Raw genomic sequence first — 27,812 nt, 5'->3', positions numbered from 1 at the left:
TTTGAGGCTCCACCAGCTCCTCCTACGACTACTGGTCTCTATTTAGTGGCTGAATAACTTAAGCGGCTCTATTTCCATGATAAAGGCGCGGTAGGTGTTCGTACATGATAAAAAGCATCTGGCACAAAATGAAGGAGCCAAGTCTTCACTTCCGAGGCTTATGATTACCAAACTCACTACGCACGCAAACCCAGGCGCGCAGAGAGGAACTTGTTGTGTTTTGTCTTGACACATGATGGGATGGGAGGTGGAAGTTTATGAATGATAATGTCATCACCAGCAAAAACATATTTATGTAGGTCAGGGTGACTGTACAGGGATTTACAGGGAGATACATTCATGTTGCATTGATGACAGTTTTGATGAACTGCCTGTAGCCTTTTGCCTCCTTCCATTTTTAAGAAAGACAACAAAGTTGCACACTTTATCGCTCCCTCTGGTGTCTTTTCTTTCCAATACGTACCAATGTTTTGGCACAAATATCACAGGGTCTGCAAACATTTTTTCTTCCAAACTCTGCAAATCATGCAACAGTCATTTTCAGCTGCAATACATCTTAAAGGAAAGGAGGAGATCTTAAAGGAAAAACACCCGTGTAACGCTGCAGCAGCAGAAATCCCTAAATCAACACTTTCTGGTCCAAATTTATGAGACGTCATATCCAGTGAAAGGGCAATTATAACTGAGAAGTACCTGCTGCGAGGTAAGCACCATAAATAAAAGTGGAAGACGAAGTTCCCAGGAAACATGAGGCACACCAGACAATGCTGTCTTGTTCCTGTGATGGCGGTGATGCTTGACTGACAATCTGAACAACCTCAACAGAGCGCTTATGGGCTGGATTACATACAATTATAGTTTGTCACACCTCATCTACACGAGCACCTGCATTCACACACTGTTCATTGTATAATGTTTAAAGCACAGTGCAGCGTAGCATTGCATCAAAGAAAAACTTTCAACTAACATTTAAATAAATTCACAATTCAGCTCAGTGCAAATAGCAGCTGCAACTGCAGGTAAATGACAAGTCCTCTACACCTCACCAGGTGCACTGAAAACATCAGCAAACATCTTGCGATCTCAAATTCACACACTTTGTCCATACGCCTACCATTGCCTAATTCAGGCAGACTTTCCGTTCCACTACCTGCATGTTAACATGTAATAAATCCTCTTCACGATATGAAAGAACAACAATGTCCGAGATAGCACGGAAAGCTGAACATAAAAGGTTTTGACAAGATTAGGATTTTGTAACAAGGCAGCTGCTTGGCTCTTTTAGTGATTTGTTGTGATTTAGCCAATTCAGTGCCAAGGCTGACGTCAGCCTCTTCATGTTCCACCAAGACAATTTCTCTCTCAAAACGTTCTTGTTGGGGCACCGTCGCTTCATGCTAGGCTTAGGATCACCACAATCAGTCATTTCTTTGAAAAACAAAAAACCTGAACTGTATTTTTCTTGTACTGCAGGGTTATGATGTTTTAGCCAGACCTTTCTAAGAAGCTAGCACAGCGCTGGAGAAATGCTATGCAAGACTAGCTAACACAAATCTAATCAAAAACCCTTTATATGCATTTCTTTATGAAAAACATTAAAGTTTCTGTCCAAATTCTAGTTGATGGACACAACCTAAACGCTATTGTGCGCAAGCTAACATTTAGTAAATTTCACCCAATTTCTGCAACTGTGCGACCTGGGGCCGGATTCAACATATTCTTAAGATAAAAATTAGGAAGATACGTAAGAAAAAAAATGTTCTTAAGAATGTTCTTAAGTGCAATTCACTATTATTTTCTTAAGAACAGTCTGATTTCGTACGAACTTCTTTGTTTTCTTACTTATGAACTTCTTAGATGACATAAGCTATGTATGTAAATAAACCCTGCCATTATTGACGATAAAGGACCGAAATGTTATTTCAATTTAATAAATAAGCATGGGTGTCAACAATATATTACAAATTATGACAATAAAAATAATAATAATAACAATATTTATCTGTCTGTTGATTCATAGCAGAAAAAAAACACCTTGTATGAACTGTAGTTCATCGATTTAATTAAATAAGTACCTTCAAGTACAGGAAAATATCCAAACATTAGTTACTGACTTTGGTTAAAGGCCCTTTAAATGTTAACTGTCTCATTTGCTAGCTTTACTTTAGTAGATATGAGATACACCATAAACAATAGTGACATGCTAACATGCTACATAAATGTAACTAAATGCTAGCTATTGTGAGGGAACCTAATACAACTGAAATTCAGTGAATTGATTGTTGAAAATATGTTAAATGAATAAATCTAGAGGCTGACCTTTTCACGTCATCTTAGAGTTGTGAAGAAACTTAAGAAGAAATTTAAAAACTCTGCTTTCAAGAATCTCATGTATTCTTAAGTTTTTGCTTGTGAAGAAAAATAAGAAGAAAGTTCGGGAAATAAACATAAGAACTTTATTCAGGAATATTCATTTTTCTTAACTTTTTTCGAGTTACGAAGAAAATCGCGCTTAAGAAGATTTTTTTTCCTAAGCATGCTTTGTGAGTCCGGCCCCTGGTTAGCACACCAGCGAAGCAAGTAAGCTAGCTAAAATGTGTTTGATTCTCTTTTAAAACCAAACACAGACAACAAGCTAGGATAAATGAAGCTAGCATAGCGCTCTGTGGCTGTATATACTTCTCCAGATTTCATAAACATTCAATTAGAACATGGATCAGACATGACTGCACTGCTGGCTGTTCAGACTTGTTTCCACATTTGCTTCTTCTTGCCTCTTGTTTCTCACTTCTTTTGAACATGATTTAGTGATGAACCACATCCTCAATGATGATGTCAGACGCTGATAATTACAAGCCGGCATTAAATTTTTAAAGGGCAAGGTCGGAGAGAGCTAGTGAACAGAGCCTCCTTAGCTTGGCTCTTCTTTTTTTATCTTGGATGACTTTTTTTGACACCTTAAGCCCAGAACACACCTGAAGCAGCGTGTGAAGAAGCACTAGCAGACACAACAAGCATGTCTTCATTTCAGACAACTTTGAAAGCTCCATTTTTTTAATATGTTTTACACATTTTCCCACAGGTTGGCTATTGTGAAAAACATGAGAGATCTTATCTTAATAAGGAAAAGAGGCTACAGTCCACGATGCGGCGGCCATGGGTTCGACTCCCACCCTCGGCCCTCCGCCGCGTGTCATCTCCACTCTCTCTTCCCATGTTTCCAACACTATCCACTGTCCTTTCGCTCTCTCAATAAAGGCATATAGGGCATGGTTTGTCAAGTGCTAATTAATAAAATTCAGCTTAATTTAAAAGATGTATACAATAAATTTGTCATTATTTTAAAGGCAGAGAAAATACACCAAAAAATGTTCACCACGCAGTTCTCGTTCTTTACCAACGATGTCAAATGTCCAGCAGAGTTTAGATGGCTGTCTGTCTTACACGTTTACGGACCTTTAAATAAGGACTTTTAATATCATGTAATTCAACTTTTCATGAGGAGTAAGACGAGCTAATTAACCACAGATACCAAAAACAACCAAAGTAGCATGTGTAGGTAGAAAATAGCCACATCTGAATACCTAGAGGAGCTAAAAAAAAACATATATAAAAGAAATCTCGTAAATGCTAAACACAGTCTGGAGGGTTTATCTGTTGGAAGCTGACAGCAGTGACATCATCAGGTACAAAATGGCTACCCGCATCAAGAGATGCTGTCTGAGATACAGTATCTAATCAAACTTTGAAACACACACAGCAGCTATGTCAATAACCATGGTATTGTCCTTAAAGTATCACTGAATCGGGGGCTGGGTTTCCCCATGACCTGGGGTCAAACTACAGTGACATGCTGCAGCTTGTAGGATCCACCACTGAGCAAGCACATTGCTGCGTTTGAGACTCTGAAATACAAGCGGCTCTCGCACTATTACAATGTCAAAGGAGCACCGAGATAAAACTACAGACAGACTTTATGTTGGATGACTCACCACAGACTCAGAATTAAGATAAAAGCACTGAAGCAACTGTTGAGTTCATAACCCTGTCAGAAAAAAAAAGCGTAGTGTAACCTGACATACAAACATAACTTCTGTGATAAAACTGTAAAGACATTTTTCAAACCTGGGATATGTAACGGAGGATCAGACGAATTAATGTAACCTTAAATGTGCTGTTATTTCCAGTCGTCGGTTCAGTGAGCTCATGATACAACTGTACTTTGGCTCTGTGAGGTCCGGAGCTTGTTTAGCTAACACCAGAGTTTTACTTCAGTTGGTTTACAATCATCATTTGACTTCCCTACACAACTCCATAGTGCTGCCAAAACCAGATGTGCCTCTACACGCTGTCCACATTAGGAGACCAATCCATGTGACAAGCTAGCGGCAAGCTTTGACAAGCCAAGGGGATACTTAGTTTGCCCCACACTTCCGTAATACAGTAACACAAACTTAATCTCACTCTGTTTCTCCCCGAGTATTTCTCCCTCTCACACACACTCATACACAAGTATTCATGTACATACATGTAACACATTACATAGAAAACACCTTTCCTTTGCTTTTACCTTTAGTGGGATCGCCCTCTTTCTCCTTTTGTCCTTTCCTACCCCCCTTCTTTCTCCCTTTCCTATCTTTCTTCTTGGTTTCCGTCATGCTGTCAGCAGAAAGTAATCCTCTCAGGAGAAGACGCAGGAAAAAAAAATACACAGGTAGTCCTACTGGGAAACGTGTGGCAAGTGGACACCACCAGACTCTGAGCCCTGTTAGAGCGTCTCTCCTCCTATATAGACTCACACCAATCAAGTAGACCAAGGAACCACCTACTCACAGCAGGGCAGAGAGAGAGGGAGAGAGAGAGAGGGAGAGGGAGGGAGGGAGGGAGCAGGGTGGAAAATAGGGAGAGAAGAAAGGTAGAGAGAGGCACTGCTCACGACGCTATACTGAAGGAGGGAGGGAGAGTGTAGGGAAGGCATTTCCCATTGCTGTAAGGCAATCAACTTCTCCCTTACTGGATCTATCAGATAAGCAGTGGCTCTTCCAGGCCCTGCAGCCACAACTGAGGACGGAGAGAACCCGAGTCCACCCAAAAGCCTGAAGTTGGCCCATTCAGGCTCCATATTCCTACTTTGAGCCAACTCTTTTCCTTTTACCTCGGGAGCATCTTCTCCTCCGTAATGACCCGTGCAAAAGTGGAGCGAGACCACTTAAGTTGTCCCCTCTGCGCTGCTGACCCCACCCAGATAATTCAGAGACCTGCCCTTGCCAGGTTGGGTCCCCAAACGCTCGCACATCTGGTTCAGATTTTTAGCGAGCACAGATTCTGGGGATATGTGTGCGAAAGAGAGCGATGTGTGAGGTGCAGAATGTCAGATCACAATCTGTGACAGACTGCTTCCAGAGAAATTACACAAATTCATTGCTCGCTGGCTTCCCCTGGCTGCTCCCCTTCCTCACCTCTCCTGTCTGTCAGTCAGCTCAGCGCTACGGACGAGTTTCAGCACGTCTGTGGTTGTATCTCTCTCTCTTTCACTGTCGCTGGTTAGCCAGGTGTCATCAATGTCCACGTAGCAATACGGATTTACAACTATTATCTCTTGAAACCACAGCTTTGTGCGGATGATACCCAACCCAGGCCGTGTGCAAATAACAGAAATCTTTTTTTGATTTTATTTCTAAAAAGGTGAGTGGGCATCTCTGCTTTTCTCTAGTTTTTCAGAATAAAAGCAGAGGAAAATAGGCCAAGGGGAGACACATGAGATAAAGGTAGGTCAGGGCTGAGTTGAAGGCCAGCAGGACAACATGAGAGGCTCCAGAAGTGTCCGGACAAGGACAGAACTTTCTTTATATAACAACCTGCTCCAGACTTGAATACAACAAGAGGATGTTTTACTCAGGTTTGCGTGAAACAATATCTAAAGCAAACACGACTTCAACAACAACGCCGATCTGTTTATCTTTGTCAAACATAACCCAAAGTGTGACTCCAGGATCGCAGTATTATCTTAAGCTGCTATATCACAGTAAGGTTTTCTAATTTCATGCTGACTGAACTCCACTGCCCTGTTAAGCGGCAACAAAATAAAAAAGACGTTGACACAACACAAGAGCCACTCTCAGTGAAACTGAAAAAAAAAGGAGTCTGCAGATGAGTCATCTACGGGGCCCTCCCGGGGTTTGTCTCGGTCCAGCCCTTGGAGGATTCTTGACGTTTCTAGGGAGGAGGCGTCAGCAGCAGCAGCGGGGACTGGAAAGGAAAGGGGGCAGCAGAAGGGTCATGTCTTAACAGGTCAGCGCACTCAATAGCATTAGCCTCATCTGTGGGCAAGGAGGTCAAACTGAGGCCAAGGTTTGACACGCCAATCAGGTCTAATGTAGAGCTTTTCCTTCTCCGGCTCTCTCCTCTCCTCCCTGCGGTTGTTCTCGATGATCTAATCTGTCAGCAGAGGTAACTGAGGACTGGCAGAGGGCTACGTTGTGTCAGAGAGCTGCCCCTATCTCCCCACAACCTCAACACTCACTTCCTTCTCTTCTACCCGACAAGATGAGACTCGTTTCTCGGGCCTGCGTGTCTGTGGGTGGGCATGCTGTTGTGTATGTGTCAGAAAAGTGAGGATTTGTGACGTCAGGACAAAAGAAAGTGACTTACAGGATGATGTCGATTAAGAGCACGCTTTGGGCCTTTCATAACATTTCCCAACCTGCCATTCAAATCCCACAATTGTCTTCAAGCAGGGCCCAAATGAGTGAAATGTAACATCAGCTAACAAACTTTTTGCAAAGTTGCTGAATTGCAGCTGAACTGAGCCGAGCAGTATGGATGCGAAAATGTTTTATGAGTTTTACGACCACTACGTGCCACGAGAGTGTCCCTCTAGGCAGAGTTACATAAAACATGGCTACGCAATAAGTGCACATACATACACAAGAAAAGAGGGAAAGAGAGGGAGTCACGGTACACTACACACTGTAAGAAAATTAGGTTAGATTTTTTTAGTCCACAAAGTTGTGTGATGAGTTTTAAACAAGTTTTTATGAGCTTGGGAAGTACAACTAGATTGTGTAATGAACCCGATTTTTCACACCCAGACACAAATATGGTCATGGACATGTGCATCTAAATCTCTTTTCCTTTTTTTCTAGTCAACTCGAAAGCATCTGCTGTTTTTCAACAGCCGTGGGCCGTCCTTGGATCGGGGTCTGGAGGTGGAGGGGGCACAGTGGGCCAGTGTGGGAGGAGCATGACTTGAAGAGCACATCCAGAAAAAAAAAAGAGGAAAAAAAAAAAAAACGGAGCCAACCCCTAAAAGTTCTGACATGGATCCTTTGTATGCCCCTGCTCATAAATGCTTCACAGGCCCCATCTCTGCCTGCCTCCTAATCCCTCCTCGCTGCCCCCAGAAAAGGAGAGACAGCTCTCTTGTATGATGGAGCTGAGCAGCAGCATACCTGCACATCATCACAGTGATACCGCTCAACAGCTCTCCTGCCCTTTCACAGGCACCAGAGTTTATCTTTTTGGACATAATGGCTTTAAACAGCCATTAGGTTATGTTGTTTACATCGGCCTGCTTTTTTGCCAACAAAGTGCATGCAGGAGTGGGGGGGCTGAGAGTAGCGCATAGTGCCTGCTTTTAACACACTCTTGACTCTCAGAGGTGAGGTGAGGGCAGCGGTGGGGAGGACACAACCTCTTACAGAAACAAGAAAGGAGTAGGGAGGAAAAGAAAGGAGGAAAGCAGGGAAGGTGAGAATACAGAATGATACAATGCCATACCATACCAACGATACAATACCATACCATACCAACGATACAATACCATACCAACGATACAATACCATGCCAACGATACAATACCATACCATACCAAACCAACAATACAATACGATACAATGCCATGCCAACGATACAATACGATACCACACCAACGACACAATACGATATCATACCAACGACACAATACGATACCACACCAACGATACAATACGATACCACACCAACGACACAATACGATACCACACCAACGACACAATATGATACCACACCAACGACACAATGCCATGCCAACAGTACAATACGATACCATACCAACGATACAATACGATATAATGCCATGCCAACGATACAATGCCATACCATACCAAACCAACAATACAATACGATACAATGCCATGCCAACGATACAATACGATACCACACCAACGACACAATACGATATCATACCAACGACACAATACGATACCACATCAACGATATAATACGATACCACACCAACGACACAATGCCATGCCAACAGTACAATACGATACCATACCAACGATACAATACGATATAATGCCATGCCAACGATACAATGCCATACCATACCAAACCAACAATACAATACGATACAATGCCATGCCAACGATACAATACGATACCACACCAACGACACAATACGATACCACACCAACGACACAATACGATACCACACCAACGACACAATACGATATCATACCAACGACACAATACGATACCACATCAACGATATAATACGATACCACACCAACGATACAATACGATACCACACCAACGATACAATACGATACCACATCAACGATACAATACGATACCACACCAACGATACAATACGATACCACACCAACGACACAATACGATACCACATCAACGACACAATGCCATGCCAACAGTACAATACGATACCATACCAACGATACAATACGATATAATGCCATGCCAACGATACAATGCCATGCCAACGATACAATACCATACCATACCAATGATACAATACGATACCACACCAACGACACAATGCCATGCCAACGGTACAATACGATACCATACCAACGATACAATACGATATAATGCCATGCCAACGATACAATACGACACTATACCAACGACACAATGCCATGCCAACGGTACAATACGATACCATTCCAACGATACAATACGATACAATGCCATACCAGTGATACAATACGATACCACACCAACGATACAATACGAATATGATACTATACCAACGATAGAATATGATACTATACCAACGATACAATGCCATACCAATGATAGAATACGATACTATACCAATGATATAATATGATACAATGCCATACCAACGATACAATACCATACCGTATCAACAATACGATATCAAAGATACGACAAAGTAGCAACAAAATCAACCTTGCTGTCCGTTTCGGAAACTTTGAAAAACTGCCATACCGCAGACATCTTGTTTCTTCTCACCTTCTCACGTTTGACGGAAGAGGTGTGGCGCAGGCAGTGCGCACGCACACTCGTGCCAAGTTAATGTCGCAGCATTATGTCAAACATTTTAGGGAGTCATCAAGCATTTAGACATGATTAAAATGTTGTTTTATCAGCGAAAAATATCGGCAGAAAAACATATCTGCCGATGCCGATATGTCATTTAAAAGCCATAACAATAAAATATCATGCATCCCTAAAAAACATAAAATACACTTTACAAGACCAGAAGTTAAAAAGTGCAAGAGAAAGATTTGGGGGTGAAAATAGTGTCCTTTTCATCTGCTGACAGAAAGCAGCCCCACCTGCTGATATTCACCTTTTAACAAGGCATCTGCTCCCTCAGCTGACCATACACCGAGGTGTTGGAGCAACACAGGCAGGCTGCCCGCTTACTCAAAGGAAAACCTGCTCATATCTGTTGTAAGTACAGACCAAGGAGACTGCGTAAAGCACACACTTGTTAGCTGGAATATAAGCTGCTTGAGGCTTCCTTACTGAAATGAATGTGTGTTTATATGCGTGTGTGCAGGTGGCTCTCTGTATGAATTACAGGGAAAGATAGACAGCATGTGATGAGACACTGAATCCCCCTTTAAGGGAGACACGACACAGATCAGCGTCAGTGACATCTGGAGGCCTGAGGAAGGGGCTGTTTTCTCAAGGTCAGACGTGCCAAGGTCAACCCAAATTCCAAATCTGAGTGTTACTAATGCCTCTGCACAGCAACAGCTGAGCTCAGGACGCAGGACGAGGCCAGAAATCACCTTCACTGCCTCGTTTAAACACGGAAAATGAAATAGATTAATTCAAATCAAGCATGGTTGTGTGTTATTCGCAAGATATCAAAGAGAAACATGGAGAAAGACTTTAAGTGTTAAACAAGGAAGTGATCCTGGGTGAATTCAGCCTCTTTGACGTTTCCGCAGCACATAGCTGTCACCATGGCAACCACAGTCTTAAGGGTAGCAACTAGAGTATGTGAGAGAGACGGAGAGAGAGAAAGAGAGAGAGAGAGAGAGAGATGTGGAAGGGCGGAGTGAGGAGGATGAGAGACGGGAGGGAGAGAGAAACAAGAAAGGATGCAAGCGAGAAAAAGTAGGAGGTAATGTGTAAGGAACACAATGGAAGAGCGGGCGAGCGAGGGAGAGAGAGAGAGAGAGAGGCAGGAATAAAAGAAAAGGTAAGACAGGAGAGCAACAGAGCCAAACTGAGAAACAAACACACACACACACACACACACACACACACAGGAGGAGGTATCCAGTGAGCAGCTGCAGCCTGGCCACTGTATCGCTACAGAAGAGAGATGTCCATGAGTAAGCCTGTGCCAAAGCCTGCTGGGAAACACTGCAGCAGCATCTCAGAGAGGCAGAGACGACAAACAGCCGCACTGAGCATGCTCCGATCTCAAGGCCGCTGAGAGAATGAGATTTCAGCTCTTTAGCCTCCCAGTTTGTACAGTTTCTGCAGCTCCATCCCAGCCTCCATCTGTCACCATCATCCCACCACCAGAACATCTCTCTCGGCTTCAGATGCGACTCCACACTTGATCACATGTGTCTGATATCTCCCACTTTACAGCCACGGTGACTCTTATTGTGACAGGTTTGATCGGGGGGTGAGAGGAACAAGAGATGAGCATAGCAACTCATCAGCCAATGGGGCATGATACTGCAATAACAGGCCGGCACACACACTCAAAAACGCACACACACACACGCACAGACGTAGCCCTGTTGCCAGATGTGATCCCTGCGCCTCCAAACTCTTCCTGATCTTCTTCCTTATCTGGACGCCTGCCAGAGCCGCGCTGCAAATGACAGCCATATATTTGTGTCAGACCTACAATTAAGCCGAGGTTGATTTATATTACTTTTGATTCTCTCGCTCAGACAGACAGACACACCCACGCCGAGACTCAATCGTGCGCTTTTTTTTCCGTTTCATGACGAAAAATTGATGCCTCTTCTTGGCACCAGTCATGGTGGGGTGATGAAGTGTGCTATAACGTGTGTGTCTGTGTGTGTGGGGAGAGGGGGAAATGTTTGTGAGGACGTATTGTAGTTAAAAAAGAAGCTGAAGAGGATGTCAAATGCCTCTCAACTTCCACTGAAGTGACAAAATTATTTTCTGCTCTCTGATAACTTTGCTGATATAACTGTATCAAAGCTGACATGCAACATCTTCACTGTCTTCTATCTTTCTTCACAATAACAAAGAGCCTCTCAATAGGACAATAATAATAGCTTATTGCTGTGATACAGAAATAGCACAAATATTTCTAATGACAGATGCTGTCTGAGCATGACTCTGATGATCCTCTTAGACAAAAATCCGCTCTATCTTCTTAAGTCTGCCTGATTGAATCTCTCTGTATTTTTCCTCTTTTTAAACGTATTTATATTTCTGCCTCTCTGTCTGCCTGTCTCTCTCTCCCTGCCTGTCTCCCTCCCTCCCTCCCTCCCCTCCCGTCTCGGGGCGAGATAAAGAGGTTTGTGAGACTGTGAGCAGATTGACTTGAAGATAGAGGCTGGAAGCAGATCTCTTCCACCTCCTCACTCTGCTCTCTCTCACCCAGATGAATAGACAAACAGTCTCCCACATGCTCTCACAGTTTATCAAACACACACCCACATAGAACCAGGTCTTCATGCAAACACATATGTGCGCTCTCACCACGGAGAACAACACACACTCAATCTAAGTGTCCTCGGGCCGACAAAGTATACACTGTCACACTCAAGTACTAACAGACCCCCTCAAACACGCACATACAAACACACAGGTGCATCCACATGTAAATACGAGAAGCACATGGGTCAGTGATGCGCTGTTTTCCACTCAGTGTTTCTAATACAAACCGTCCCCCTGTTTAAAAGCGTACTTTATTTACCAAATGGACTTTTAAGACCTCACATCTGAATCACATCTTAACAGTTGCGTGGTTTCTTCCATTACGCACATGTTTTTCTCTGTAAAAGCAAATGAGTAAACTTTTTTTAGTCATCTGCATGGTGTCATCGCAGATCACTTTGAATGTGAGCAACAAAAGTACATTAAACAAATGGGAACTTTAAAGGTTATCCTTTTTAATGTCTGTACACGCGGAATCAATCACACTGAATCTTTGAGAATCAGCAGACTAACTTTTTTTCCCGCAAAGCATGACTGCAGCTGTAGATAAAAAAAAGAAACAGTGGATTTAAGTAAATCTATGATAATCTCACTTTATTTTAAATTAATCTATGAATTAAATTTTCCAAACTCCAAGCTGCGGAAATGTAAATTCACATGAGAGAAAGCAGGGGACGGTTGTGCTCTTATCAGCAGCGGCCCCCCTTCAAAAACATGCGTGCATCCGCTCTCTGCTTTGCATTCTTCGCATCAAATCAAATTCCTCTTGCGCTCTGCACTTGTCCTTTATCTCCAGAATGTGCTTTTAGAGCAGCACAAACATGTCACAATGAGGACACGGCGAGGAGTTTCACACAGAGTGAAACCAGCCTTCTTGGTCAAATCATTTGCATTTCTTGCTTTTTTCCCTCTCATGGCTGAGCTCGGGCTTATCAGGGGCCTGTCTTATCTCTTTTGTTTGTTTTTCACCAATGTAGGCTTTTCCTGGAAAACAGGCCACTACGCATGTGTGAGCTTAGATCATGCTTTGGCGGCATAAGCTCAGATCAAGGCGGTTTCAAATTGAGTGGTGCTTGATAAGTGGGCGAGAGAGCGGCCTCACACTGAGCTCTGGCAGGGGCAGACGCGGCTGACAGGAAGCCAGGTCTGCGGACGGGTCATCTCGGAGCGACAGGACGACTGCACAGGCCCACAAACCCCTCTGTAACCCGGCAAATCCAACGCCAAGTGCAACAGCGACTGACAGGCCCAGAACTAAGAAGGAGGTTAAGACTAGCTGAAGCTGTAACAGGTCTAAATAGGCAAGCCACTGTTTTATGAGCAGCTTAGCGCTGACGGAGCAGCACCAGAGCTTTAAACTCAAATCTAATAGTTGAGTTTAGGCCAACAGAGAATTAATTGTTGCTAAAAAGAACATGTAGATTTAATATAATGCTAAAACACAGATTTTCTAAGACAGGGCTGCACATTAGGCTTTAAATCAGAAGGGCATTACAGAGTTTTGACAGGGCAAATCTCAGGCTTTGTATTATTTTCATGGTACATTTCGTGTTGTTTTGTAAAGCTGGCTTGCCAACAGTGGTTTTCTGGCTCCTGGCCACTCGCAGTATGATAACTGCCGGCTTGCAAGCCTCATGTCATAGAGACAACAAGGGAATGAAAAGAAACATGCCTAGACAATGCGTAGCAAAAGTACACATCCCAACAGATGTGATGGGGGACAAAGCGGAAACGGGGCCTTACAGGGCTCACACTGCGGGGACTTTCTGTAACGCCGATCTTACCGGCTTTAACAAGTACAACAGATCTCCGAGAGGAATGTTGCTTTCTCATTTAAGGGTAAAACACCCCCGGAGTTAAAGGGGTATCAATATCACAAGGGAGATATATTCGTCTTTTGTCTGTGTTTGCTGCAGTGAGGTGATGGTTAGCGTGCTGGTCTGTGGGCCAGCTGGGACACATCTCGGTTCACCCGTGCACACACACGCATTAATGCACGCACATACTGAAGGCTTGCTTTTTACGCTGCTCGCTATCTTTCAACAACAAGCCGAGCAGGGACCAGACGGAAAGAGGTCCTATTTGTGCAGGAAGATAAATACACTTCTGCACCCAGTCCTGTCCCCTCCAGATTAGAGCAACACAATAATGAGCAGCAGCGCCGGTGGAAGGTCAGAAGAAAGCGAGGGTAAAGGATAGAGTAACAGGCGACTACCAAAACACACCCCCGCATACATACATGCAGGCAGGAGGAACCACACACGGACATGCTAGCTGTTAGCTTTAATTAAGAGGACTTCATGAGTTAGCAATTCTTTGTCCCTTGTTCAGTGTTTTTTGTGTAAACGTAACCACAGGTGTGATATTTGAGATGACCCTGAATATATGAAACATTGAGGGGATTTCTTCACTCTGGGAAAGCTCCACACTTTGCAACTTTGTGGCGTCATGTTTGTGAAAAACATGGAAGCGTCACTGCGGAGGTGTGTGTGCGTCGAGTAGCAGGTCATCTAACGGTGTGACGAAGCCACATTGAAGTGTGTATATATCCAGATACATACAGTAAATACTCAGGAATGTATTTGTGGAGTTGTTTACAAGTTATTCTCCTTTGAGTCAGCTGTGTCATAATCTTTTATCAGCTCCTCCTCTGAGTTACGTGCAGGATGCTAACACTCAATGACGGACCACAGAATTAGGCAATCGCATGTTTTCTCTCATTCCGCTGAAACATAAAACCTGAAGCCTGAAAAGCAGGAGACCCCTTCACTGTTGAGGAAAACATGATTTTTTCCTCTTAGTCCACTTCCAAACACTGCTAACAAGCCATTCCATTCTGTTTAAAGTCTTTTCATGTTAAGACACACATCAATCCCCACCTACAACATACCTGAGGAAACAAACCTTCTCTCAGGATAGGTGCTGTGTGTGTGGGGCGAACATGGCCGGACACGTCCCTTAAACACACCGGGAGGCGCCCAGCGGGAGTGCCGGCAGCCCCTCTTTTCAACACGTCGGCACGCTGCACACAAACACAGTTGCCCTTCCCATGGTCCTTTTGTTCCTGTCGTTTTGTGGGAGTTCCTGTCATGGACACTGTCAGCTCTCTCTGGACATTTATAACCACACTATACTTACTTCAATGTGTGCTACTCTGTCAGGTCTGCGTGGCACTACTCGCGCTTGAAGAGCTGCTCGCATGCAGACAAGCTTCAGACACTAGCCATCTCACATCTGACGCAGGGAAACATGCATATGCTTGCCGACACTGAATTATAGCAAATGTACTTTACAGAAATTCAGACAATTACCCGAAGAATAACACACCCAAGCACTGGCAAGCATCTACACAGACCTGGGAACAAATTTGCTTAAATTGCTTGCATTCCTTATGAAACTCTCCGAGGCAAAACCCAGGCAACTTGATGACTCTATTTTAGGTTTATGTATGTTTTTAAAAAGGTTGCAGGTACTACTTTGAGTGTATGTGGGTAAACATAGTTTTGTAACCGAAGTAGCACGGCAGTCTCAGTTTGCTGTGTGGGAACAACAAACTTTATTACCATAACATGGCCTGAGAAAAAACAAAAAAACGGCCAAACGTCTGTTGCCTCTGCCATCAAAGCATGACGTAACATAACATGCTCGCATCGCCAGATAAAAACCAGAAGAGGGTGAGAAAACTGGTGCATGTAGGAGAGAAGCAGCGGCCCGGGGCTCTGTAAAGTAAATGAATGCCAGAGATTGAGTCTGCAGTGAAAGGTTATCTCCTGCACTGTCCTTCAGTGTCACGCTGCTTCCTGTGAATCTACCTGACACGTCGGTGAGGAGACGCCGCAATGAAAGAAACAACCGGAGCTACAAATGAATAACTGAGGAGCAGGTTTTGTGCACAAATGCTGCAATAAATCACTTCTTCGAGCTGCTTATTCCAATGGCGGTTGCACACGTAGACATGTAGCAAACAGTAAAATACTGCTAAATACAAGCTTACTACTACGACCCCATGCCGATGGAGTGTTAATTAGCTGTTCTATTTCTGCCAGCATCATTGGCACCCTTTGTTGGCACTTTAAAATTAATAAGACATTTTTCTTCCACCTTCCAGTGTGAACTTGCGACATTCATTTGGAAGATCATAAATTCATGATTTCCCAAGCCAAGTGATAGCATTGCTTTTGTGCTGTGACTTAAAACCAAGACATTGTATTTTACCTAATCTGCTCAACTTTTAACCCATGTCCTCCACTGACACTGGCAACAAAACAATGCACCTTTTTCCTTAGATTTTAGGTGACGTTGCACTATAAATAACCCGAAGCTGAGAGGCTGACACTGAAGACCTTAAGCTGTTTACACAAACCTTTGATACCCTGCGATTGAGGATCTCTCTTGTCATCTCCAAACCAGTTTATGGAATTTTATGGAATGTGTTTTCTGCGCTGCTACGCCCACAGCTACAAAGATCTGCAAGTGAAAGAACATGGAAATTTGTGCCCGGCAGCCTCATCCTCCCTCTTTGGACTGAGCAATAGCAGGTTTCTTCTGCAACATGCCAAAACAATGTCGATCTCAGCCGTAATTTGTGTGATCTCGGCGCTCCTGACAACAAGCCTGGTGTTACAGACAATTATACTGTTCATAAAAACTATCCGTCAGCTGTGTATCTAACCCTGGTCGAGTTTGCAGAGGCGCCGAGCTCAAGAAGTGTTAGATAAATATTTTTGCATGACAGAGTTACATGTTTGACATTGAAGGGGGCCAATCAGCTTTATGGGGCTGTTAAAAAATGAGCTTACCTCCGTTTTTTCAGAGTTATGCCTTTTACATGCATTGATCCAGAGTGGGATTACAGGACTAAACAGGGTTAATAATGGAGCTGTCGATAGATGTTAACAAAGCCAAGTGAACTCGAAATGAGGTTAACAGCCCTGAAACTAATTATTGGCAGCCTTTTCCAGCAAAGTAATAGTCAATCTGATGAACACATACAGTAAATGTAGGACACATTTAGGGCTCTATACTACACAATTATTTTTTATTAACAGTGCTAAATGATTGATTTCTGTTTGTGTCTTGTTTTGGTTGCAAAATGACAAACGCAGGGTGAAATACAGTCCAAGCAACAGTGACGTCTTCCTGTACACCTGCAGTGTTTGTAAAGCACAGAACAGCGGCCTCTTATTTCTCGTTTAATGCTGATACCATTTATGACTTTAAAGGGTTAAATTTGTCGACGATCTTTCATGCTGTGTACAGAAAAAAACCTTTTAAATAATTAATTACATGCACCGGCTGCAGCCTGTGAAGGAAGAGTATTGCAGCCCAAGATAGCTGCAAATTACTGAATGATTCAAAAGGCAGGGTAAAGTTAAACTGCCTTCACAAAGCACAAATCGTAAAGAGAAGGCCGATATAAAACTAATTAAACAGTGGTATCATGTGGGAGAAATTAAGAGGCTGAATAATAAAAGTATATGTTGAGTTTTTGTTCTTGTAATTTTGCTTTAAATTTTCTTGTTTTTCCAGGATTTGGCTAAAATGCTACTTTTAAGTTACCATGTGCTAACATCGTTCAATGCTATTGTGATTAAATATATAAAACTATAGAGGCCACCATGTTGGATGAGGTTTCAATCTGTCCGCTGTATTTAAAAGTAACTTATTCTATGTTTTCACTGGTGGCAGCCGCTGATGTTTTCCACAACTGCTCAGAGTTATTACCGTTCATCTTCTTGACCTCAGTCCAACACTGTACGTGATTTCTGCTCCCTGAGGGACACCATTACAGTAAGTTTAGTCAAAGAACACAACCGCTTTCAGCTGACAGCAGTGTTAACAACGCCAGAAAGACGGCCTCCTGTCGGGAAACAAAGTGAAATCCAAATGGCAGTGACTTTCACAGTTGTTGTCCTGTACATAACTCCAGGACTGAGCAGTGACTGTGGGCTTTTCACTGGTTTTTGACACAGCTCCAGCCGCAAGGGCAGGGAGTCGAACAACTGCTGTGACATTCCCAACGGACTCATCCCTTTCAACTTTTCGGTGTTCCTCCTGCTTCCCGATCCTGATCATATACTGCCTCATTGTGGTGAAGGCAACATTGTTCACTGGGTTGAAAAAGTCAGAGTCCTGGTTGTTGGAAAAGCAGAAAAGAAGGGTGTAAACTATGATCGGAGAGGATAAATAAATAATGTTTTTCATGTTTAGATTAAATTATTCTTACTAATCTCAGATTACAGTTAGAATATAGAAGTTTGCTTGTTACAGAATAAAGAGCTGTGTGCTGCTGGGCTGTAACAGTACTCTGTAATAACACGAATGGACACAGTCATTAAAGTTTGATGAAAGAAATTCGAATAATCTATCAACAACTTTGATTATATAGAAAATTTGTAACTTGTGACATCACTGATAATGACATATAGCTACTGGCTTCTTTCCAATTACGGGCCTACTAATCATTACTTATGGCATGTTCTTCATTCAGGCCACACAAATGTAATTGTGGAATCAAATGCAAAGATTTTTATGTCCTTTTAAAACTCTGGTTTCTATGTCACCAGGTGGACATTTAAAACGCAGTGTCAAGTCATCCCCTTAAATCATGCATGCCCATTGCTGCTTTGTGTACCCAGCAGCGACTGAAACAAGTACAACAATGGCGGACAACCACTTCATTTAGTTAGCACTGCTCGGTCTTATTACAATATGTAAAATAACATTAAATACATGAATAATTAAGCCACTATTTAAGTGTTTTTAAGTTACAACAAAAGAAAAAACCTCACTGCGTTTGCAGAGAGTGTTCTTCTCTGGTGAAGTAGACTCTATCGCCTCCTACTGGCCCAACACGTATGTTTGACTGAATGTAATTGTTTTGGCCTTCTCGTGTGGACGCACATATTTTGTTACACAAAGGTCATGTGAACCCTTTTTTTTAATCTGGGGGGAATTATATCCTTATCTGACAACATTAAATTCTGTTCTAAATAGCTTTGCTGTTCACACAAGCAGCTTTCATCACATGTATGATTCAAATCAGAGATTAATGGAGATTATTGGTTGGGACATTATGCATGACTCCAAACCGTAAAACTAATCTGCGTTCACACCACCAGCAGCTGACCCAATCCTGCTTCTCTGTCAGATGGTTGATATCAGACAGCTGCTTACGAGCTGCAGTGTGGCAGCAGTACTGGAGGTAATACAGTACCAGTTTAGATGTGACGTATGTGAAATACATCAATGCATGAAGCCTCAGTTTAAAGATAAAAGTTACAAGCTAAGCAGAGCTAAAAGGTGAAGCAATAAAATATCTACTCATTAATGATGCTAAATATTCATAAAAGCATTTTTCTCTCTTTGCTATCATTATTTTACTTTTGAAAAAATGGTTAAAAAAACCCTTTATCCTGTCTTTGTCTTAGATTTTGCCTGGTTAGATTTTATCAAACAAAATTAAACATGCGAACAATCTGTCCTTTTCTTTACCTAATCTGCTGACTTGCAAATTTTTGCTCGTGACCTCGCCGCTCCTCTAATCCAACGAATTCATCGAAAATGTTACTGAAGCAGTTACATGGAGCATATGATTAACTTGATATCGAATTACAGGCCGAAAAACTGCATGCCACTGCAGACTTGTTTCATAGTCCTTTTGGAGCTGAACTTATAAGCCCATTATTCTCCATGAGCCCGGCAGTAATTCTGTATTACCGCATGGAAATTCATAATCATTCAAAGCATTGCTCTGGTGTGTGTGAAATCAAAGGGCATGCTGAACACACTCAAAACTGTGGAAAATATCTGTCACAGTAGAGTCGTTGAAGCACTCATGTAGAACTAAAGTCATGTTTAAGAACTCATAATGGCTGATTTACTTTAGGCCTGTGGTGCAGCCACATTACAGCAGAATAAAGACATGACAATTACGTAGATTTATCGGCCTAGTGGCTCATCAAACCGAGGCCTTTTTCACCTTGGGTGGATATTTTTGTGACTTTAAAAGGTACATACAGCACAATCCAAGATTAGTGGATTACTGTCAAAATGCAACTTTGTTTGCACCTTCTCATTTTTGTAATTCTTTAAGGAGTGTAATCCTTAAAATCTCCGTGCTCAGAGCTCCCGTTCTTGGAATTCCTTTAGCCCAAAATGAACTTTGGAAAGGAAAAAAAATTCCAGTCAGGTTCAAGGACCTGAAAAGATTTTAATCCTGCTTTAACTTTTTGCTTGATTTAAAAAAATATATATTTAAACAGCATGCTTCTCATTGATCCTTGTCACCCTCCTGTGAACGTGATCTAATTGGTGACCTTATCTGATCCTGAAAACATTTGCCAGACGCCTTCTAGTGTAAGGTACCAAACAAGCTCCTTAGACCTCTCTCGAGCCAGACATTTTGTAAAACTAATTACCTTAATGATGGATGCATTCCATTTAGGTGAGCAAGTGCCCAGATATTGCACATGCCAACTTGCAGCTTACTTGAGCATAAGCTACTGTTACTTGTTACAACAGTGCTTGTCTGTATTAAATATACACATTCAGAAAAGTAATGTCTCTGAGAAAAATCAAGGTGAACATATTACATCAGGTAATGTGGGATGCCAGTGAGCCCTAATTACAAGGCATATTTTAAGCTGTACGTGGACGTAAAAAGCAGGCATCCAACGAGTTAGCAAGTTCTCTGTTTGAGAACTAAATTCCTCTATAATTATCAATCATCCTAACCATTGTAAACACAACAAGACAGAGGTCTGATGACTTGGCTAACAGTCTTTGAGCTGAGTTTCTGATGCAACATTTACACTACTGGTTCACCAGTAGCATCAAGCAGCTGTTCTTTATACAGTATAAAAGGTTCAGTAAAGTAATTGTAACACCACCTGCCCAACACCAAACAGCAGTCAAAGTTAGCAACTAGCTAGCTATGAAAAAAATCACCTAGCAAGCTAATACCCAAATCATTTATTCTTTTAGCTCTTGGTAGAAACCCAAACAAACATACAAGGGGAATGAATATTGACCTACATTTACATGGTGGGCAGAAACACAACTCGAATGCAGTCTGCTGCTCTGCGTTTTAGGCTATGTGTGGTTCTGTGGTTGTATCAGACAAAGGTTTGCTCAAGCAAATCTTAAAGTGAAGAACCAAAAGCAACTGACTTTTCTTTAAATTCTTGAGGGGTTTTTTACCATCAAAAATGCCTTACTACCGAGTGACCCAGATTTAGAACATGTAAGCTATAACAATTCTGTGAGCAAATAATAAGAAAGTTTGTCACATATACTGTAAAAAAAATAATTGACGTAGCCACCATGACATCACCCAGTGTTTTGTAGACCGCTTTTCTTGAAGCCTCAAGTCTTTTGTCGGTCCAAATGTTGGTTTGAGTAAGTGATCATACCTGTTCTGCAGGGTGGCATTGGAGAGGAGTGAGATGTTCGCAAAAGCCAGGTTATCAAAGCTTAACCAGTCTGTGCCACTGACTTATTTATTAGTCGTTGGTTAGACTAAAGAAGCTAGGAGACTGTTTGGATGAAGAAGAGTCATCGCTTGCTTTCAACGGGTAAAGGACATGTTTCTGGGAACTGAAAATACCTGGTCTCCTCATCACTTTAGCCCTCTGTCTCTGCAAGGAAATAACAATCCTGAATCCTAGGTACAAGCCACCACCCATAAACCATAGTAGGACAATAATAAACATAATAAAAATAATAAAACCTACCCACCCTTCAATCAAAGCCATTGCGGCCCTACTTATGCAAAACTATAAGGCTGAATATAACTTACGCATTTAGATTATGTAAAAAAAAAAATCAATGTTTCATTCTGTTGTAAAGTTAAACATTTTAATAAGGGCTGTAATATGGATTAAGTTTCTTTTTAAGCCAACCATTAAGCGGCCACTTGAGGAACTGCAGCACTGTGTTGGCTTAATTTCTAAGCTGCTGCAAAGTGAAGTAGAACCACAGCCTTATCTCCCCAAGCATTAAATAACTATTGTCCCATTATTTATTTAACCATTGGGAACACACCAATACAGATAATGCTACATTGGCTGTCATAAAGAGGGATTGTCAGCCCTTGTTAGGTATTTTACTAATCGCTAACATTTGTTGAACCACAGAGGCTCGGATCAAAATTCACATCACCGGTCCACAACTAGCATCAGGCAGCTGTTACCGAAAACGTAAGTAACGTACGTATGTAAAAAGCACCCAGCAAGCTAACAACTATTTTTAATTGTTATATATCTTTGTAGCTCTTAGTTGTGACCAAAACAAACATACATAAAGAATGAACATTAGACTCATATTCATAAGGTGGCCCAAAACGTAACTCAAATGAATGCTAATGTTGCTCTGCGTCGCACGCTATATATGGCTCTGTATATGTATGGAGGCAATTGTTTGCTAGCATAGACACGTACTTGGTAACGTAGAGTGTTTCTTAACTATGGCCCGCCACCTTCTCGACGGCGAAAGCTAACAACACTCCTGACTCTTCGGTAAAGGCCACTTCACACAAAACAATGTAGGTCGCTGAACGAGCTAGCAAGGCAGGTGCGGTGAGCGCAGACATCGATGCCTGCTAATTAGTGCTAACATAACAAAGGAATAATACTGGAAATTCACTCACCAAAGAAACTGAAGCACGGACTTCTTGAACGTTGGCATTAATGAATCCCCAAAAGGCACCAACAGCAGGAAAACACGGCCAAGAGGTAAAGTTCAGGTGATACTAGCAGACTAGCTAGCGTCACCTACCTGTCAATCAAAGCGTTGGATTTACGCTAGCATAGTCACTCTCAATTAGCCTGTAACTGAGGACACACGTTTGCCTCTGTCAAAGCCCTTTACTACTACTACTACTACTACTACTACTAAGCCATCTGAATTTTAAAACAACTCAAGTAATAGTTTGCTTCTACTGAGACTTTTATATGCCAAAGATGTCACAAGATTATGTCAAACCACATAGCCAAGCTGTGTTTTACAAAATAATATTTCAGTATAGGCCTAAGGACTACACTGAGCTGTAACAGGTTAGTGTGTTATGACATGTGGAGGACAGCTTAAGCTCTGCGGCAGACAGATCCTCTTAACAATAGACACCATGTCTTTACCCTGATTATTGCAGGCATGTATTAACTATACACCAGTAGTAAAAGCTGCAGATAGCTTAACTAATGGACTGTATAGCATCTGCACAGGTCTAAGACTTGTTTACGTGCAAAAAAAAGAAGGACGTCATGAACAAGAAACATCACTTATGCTATCATTTCAAAATTATCACTTAGCAAAATAAGATGCAGATTGTGAATGAAGTCTAGACTGACGCAGCTACAGAGGAGTGCTGAATGTAAAGATAAAAGTAAACACTGAGAAGACTAAAGTTGAAGCGGAACAGGAATTCCTAACCTCTGTGTTAGTCATCTAACCTCAACAGACATGCTTTACAGTGTTTTATAGATTTAATGAATCAACTGACGCTGTGGTGAACTAGATAAAACACTGGCCTACACAATACTACCACAAAACAAACACAGCTGACTATTGAAATCCTTTGGCAAGTTTCAAACACTGAACTTAAGCTGAACCTGTTTTTTCACAGGTGTAGCACCATGTTGTAGCTAATTCTGGACAGAAACAAAGGAAATTTGTATATAAAAAGACTGCAAATACACCTTCATCACATATCTTGTTTGCAGCACCTTTGCTCTGTACACAGGTTAACCATGACCTGAATCACTAAACCCCAACTCTACCGTCACTTCACTGCAGAAATGTGGCTCTTGTAGACAGAGACCCATTTCACTCACTCTGTCATAATGATAGCTTGTACAATGATGTCTTTAGAAATGTGGAGTACAGATCTGAATGATTGTTAGAGAGCGCCTAATGGGAGAGGAAAATGAGGGTCAAATTACCGAAAGTGGCCATGCCCTTTTTCAGAAATCTTATAAATATACATCAAGCTATCTTGTCAGAGTCGAGAGGCCGAGCTTAGATCCTGCAGGGCAGAAAGTCTCCATAAATGACCCAGTGAACATATGAAAACAAGCCACCACAAACAGACACTATAACCTCAGTGGAAACAAATCTATATGCTTCCAACCTGTATAGGTTCTTGTTGATTCATACAGACAAACTCCTGGACAAAGAGCAGAACCCAGTGCGTTTCAACAGCTGTCATTCATGTTCTATGTCGAGCTCTTCTAAGGAACTCGAACAATTCACAGAAAGATGCTCAGGGCAAAATTTCTGCCCGTCTACCACCTCAATGCAGCAGCTGTGACCTGCATACAGTGACAGGTTAGTGATAGAGTGTGCATTCACAACAACATTGTTCCATTAATTCATTTCAGAGGAATAAATGGGGCTTAATGAGCGATAATTAAATGCTCTCAGGAGGGAGAATGATTTGCACGCCTGTCAATAACAAGTATGAAGGCGGTTTTAGCACGATGTGTTACTCCCAGACTCAGATGACCTTTTTTCGTGCGCAAGTGTTGCACCAATTTGTACTGTACTTTTACTGACACAATGCTCCCGACAGTCTGCATACACCCACACACATGCAGAGACAAAATGCAGTTATGTCAGGCTCTTCTGTGACTATAGATAAAAAGCTAAAGGCCTCGACTACTACATTTGTTTCCTTAAACAGGCCTTGATTCAGACTGAGACACAAAACAAAAACAATAGTGTTTTGCTAAATATTAAGAGGTAATAGAGATTTGAAATCGCAGCTCCAAGTCGAGCAATGCAAGACCCTCATTCTAATTGCAAACATATCCGCTCCCATTAAGTCAGATGTAATTTTCTTTTCTGTCACCAAACCTCATACCTTCCATCTCATAGCCTACAGACACATACTCAGCTAGCTAAAAGAGGAGTCAAAACTAGGTCTGTAAAAATGATGTTAAATATGCACATGCCTGGGAAAATATTATGCTAACTCCCCCTAAACCAATGGTGTTTTGTCATTATCAGTGTCATGACTCAAAGCAGCACTTGGCTTCCAGGAAGTACTTGCTGCCATGTTTTAATGCTAAGTAAAGTATCAAAAATGTTGACGTGCCAAATCAGATAGCTTAACACAAGCCTGTGTTTACATGTGTTGGTTGTAATCTGTATCAGAAGAACAGTAATTCTTAGTGTTTTCTTTCTCCTTTGGCAGGAACCCAGCGCTCCCAGCTGACTGAGTCCTGAGTAAAGGGTGCAGGTGGTGAGCGCTGTAGGTAGCCTGTTTATCAGGCAGCCCTTAGGAACCAGAAGACAACAACTGCATCACTTTGAGATCTGTACAGTGTGTACGATCAGTCCCCTGGTTCACACACTGGGGAGCTTGTGTGCCTCTGCACTGGAGGGATTGAAGGCAAGTTTTGGATGTGAGCTAAGTGGCCCTGGATTCAATGTGAGAGCTGAGACAAAGCTAAAGCAGTTTAAAGTCCAAGGCCCAGACATAATAGCCCATAATGTAGATGCACTGATGCGCTGTTATGGCACTTAAAATGAGGGAAAGAGGCAGTCAACAGAACATTTTGGATCTTGAGTCCCACATGAACGAAGAGGGGAGTACAAAGGCACGAGAGGTTGTCAAGAGACTGACTGTTTATCTGTCTGTGTGATGCTGAAAATGGAGCGATAGGGGAGGAGGCAAAGTCACAAAAGAAACAATGAAGAGATTAAACACTCTGAGTAAGAAGCTCTTTGATTACAATGGCCCACATGAGCAACAACATCAGCCATGTTGTGGGTACTTTGAACTACATAAAAGAGATCAACAGAGGCCCGATGAGCGGGCGTGGCAACTCTCTCAGGTAACGGCCGTGCCAGTCTGATCGCGTCACCGACCGGCTTTGCTAAGTGGCGGAAGAATCTACGGGGGGATGTTTTGGCTGTTCGAGGTACTCAAGAGGTAATAAGGTCCATTTTGTGTCACCTCTCTAATGGGATGATGAGTTTAAAAGCCAGAGTGAGAGTGGCAAAATCAAGAGCAGAGGGGAGCATTTGTGTCCCATGAGTAGAGGCTAAGAGGATTTAAGACGGCGGCAGTACAGGGCACACTTCATGTTCTAGGCCACAACACTTGAGTGGGAGCAGAAATGTGTGCAGCATGTGATAGTAGTAAAGAGATTTTTTTATTACATGTGTTGCATTTGCTGTAATCGGATCAAAACATGCAAAGAATGAAAAAGAAGAAGAGCTGTGTTGCAGGCTGACCAGCATGGGACTTCAGTTGCAGACAAAAGTAAAGCGCTGAGGTGTTTAAGATCCAGTTACAGACACCGACACTGCTGTATAATTAAAGTAGAGACTCGTTTTACCCTGTTGAAGAGCAAGGAAGACACTCACTGTGACATTTGAACTCACACAGATCTGGTGACAGAACGCCCCATGAATTGTGTCACTGAACAATGTGCAGTTTTTAAACTAAAAGGTGTGTCTGCACACATTCATGAATGGGATTTGTGCAGCTTACTGCATTAAAACCAGTGCAACTGTAGGCTGTATTGTTCTTTATAGATCACTTTTAAAGCCTAAACATATTGATTTTGATATGAGATGTTCTGACAACAAGCTATGTGGGCCTTTGTCCGCTGAAACAATATAAACACACTTAAATATCAGAGGTAATAATTGAAAAATGACTAAATAAAGCCTTTAAAAATCTTCCTCATGTGTTCCTTTAATCCCTTACTATGGGCAACATCTGCTGGGCAAAGTCTAATCCTGAACTATTTGTGCATGAATCTTAACAAACAGTCTATTCCATGTTTCCACTTCAGCTCACAGAGCTAGCTCTCTGCCTGCACTAAAGATGCATTTGTGCAGGACTAGTAATACAATAGGCTGTGCCACAATGTGAGGTATTAAAGCATTAAAGCAGGACGTGAGCCTAAGTAGAGCCGAGGAGCCAATTTGCTTAGGGCAGCGTGATTTCCCCCACGTGATCCCGCTGATACAGGCCGCTGTCCCTGGTCCTGAAACTGAACCGGCTCCATGAAATACATGTGCTTGATTATCATAAAGGAAGCCACGACACATTTTGGCCAACAGACACTTGCATACGAAGCTAAGGAAGTAAAAGATGCATTAATAAGGTGTCTAAAAGTGTAATGCGGGTTTGCAGGATGCAGATAGTTGGATTCACACAAACTGCAATTCCTCATAAGCAACAGTGCGAGGCGCATGTCTGATGCAGTTGAGGGGAAAGAGAATGGGAGAGAGAAAGAGAGTTTGATTGATCATGTGGGCTATGGGAGCCTGCGAGAGTTGTCGAAAATTGCTGCATAGACGCCCCTCAGGCACCTATCTGGTTACCCAGTGACTCCAAACATTGCTGTGGCCAGAATAACCACAAATCAGCAGAGTACCTGTTACCGAAAAGCGCTAAAGCAGCTGGGCAGCTAACACACCGTTCATTCTTCCGGGTTGCACTTCACCGGTAATCCACAATACATTCACTTACCGCAGTCCTCACACAAGATCTTCCCAACATCCTTTTTAAGGTTCTTTACACTCGTGTCCAGAGGCGCAAACGATGCCTTGAAAACCAAGGGCTCGTCAGTGGGGTCCATGAAAAAAATGTACTTGTGGTTCTTCTTCACTTTGGTGCACGGAGCCTCGGATCCAAATTCCCCCACGGTGACGAGCTGTTCTCGCTCCAGACCCCCGCTGTTCTGGGGCCAAACATCCAGCACTTTGACATTCACACGGTACGGCTCCGCGGAGACGTTCACAGGCGTAGACTGCACCTTGCCCTCGATCACCACGGCGGATTTGAAAACCTGGTCCTGCAGGGAATTCAAATTCGGGGAGTAGCAGGCGAATGAGACCCCGATGACCAGCATGGATAAATGCACTGAATCAAGCCTCAT

The 27,812-nt window shown here is 42.5% G+C and overlaps 1 protein-coding gene across 1 annotated transcript in view; it reads right to left on the bottom strand.

Moving 5' to 3' along the window:
• Window positions 1-27,812, bottom strand: part of nrg2a (neuregulin 2a) — a 77,687-nt gene extending 49,875 nt beyond the window's left edge. Inside the window, exon 1 of the mRNA XM_069673655.1 lies at window positions 27,404-27,812. Within this exon, the coding sequence (XP_069529756.1) occupies window positions 27,404-27,812 (409 nt within the window). The remainder of the gene's footprint in view (window positions 1-27,403) is intronic.

The sequence above is a fragment of the Semicossyphus pulcher genome, unplaced genomic scaffold, assembly GCF_022749685.1.
Source record: "Semicossyphus pulcher isolate SPU_LCO1_2020_fin unplaced genomic scaffold, fSemPul1.0.p SCAF_10, whole genome shotgun sequence".
Classification (NCBI taxonomy): Eukaryota; Metazoa; Chordata; class Actinopteri; order Labriformes; family Labridae; genus Semicossyphus; species Semicossyphus pulcher.
The sequence above is the reverse complement of the archived record's forward strand: the minus strand, read 5'-3'. Positions and strand labels throughout refer to the sequence as shown.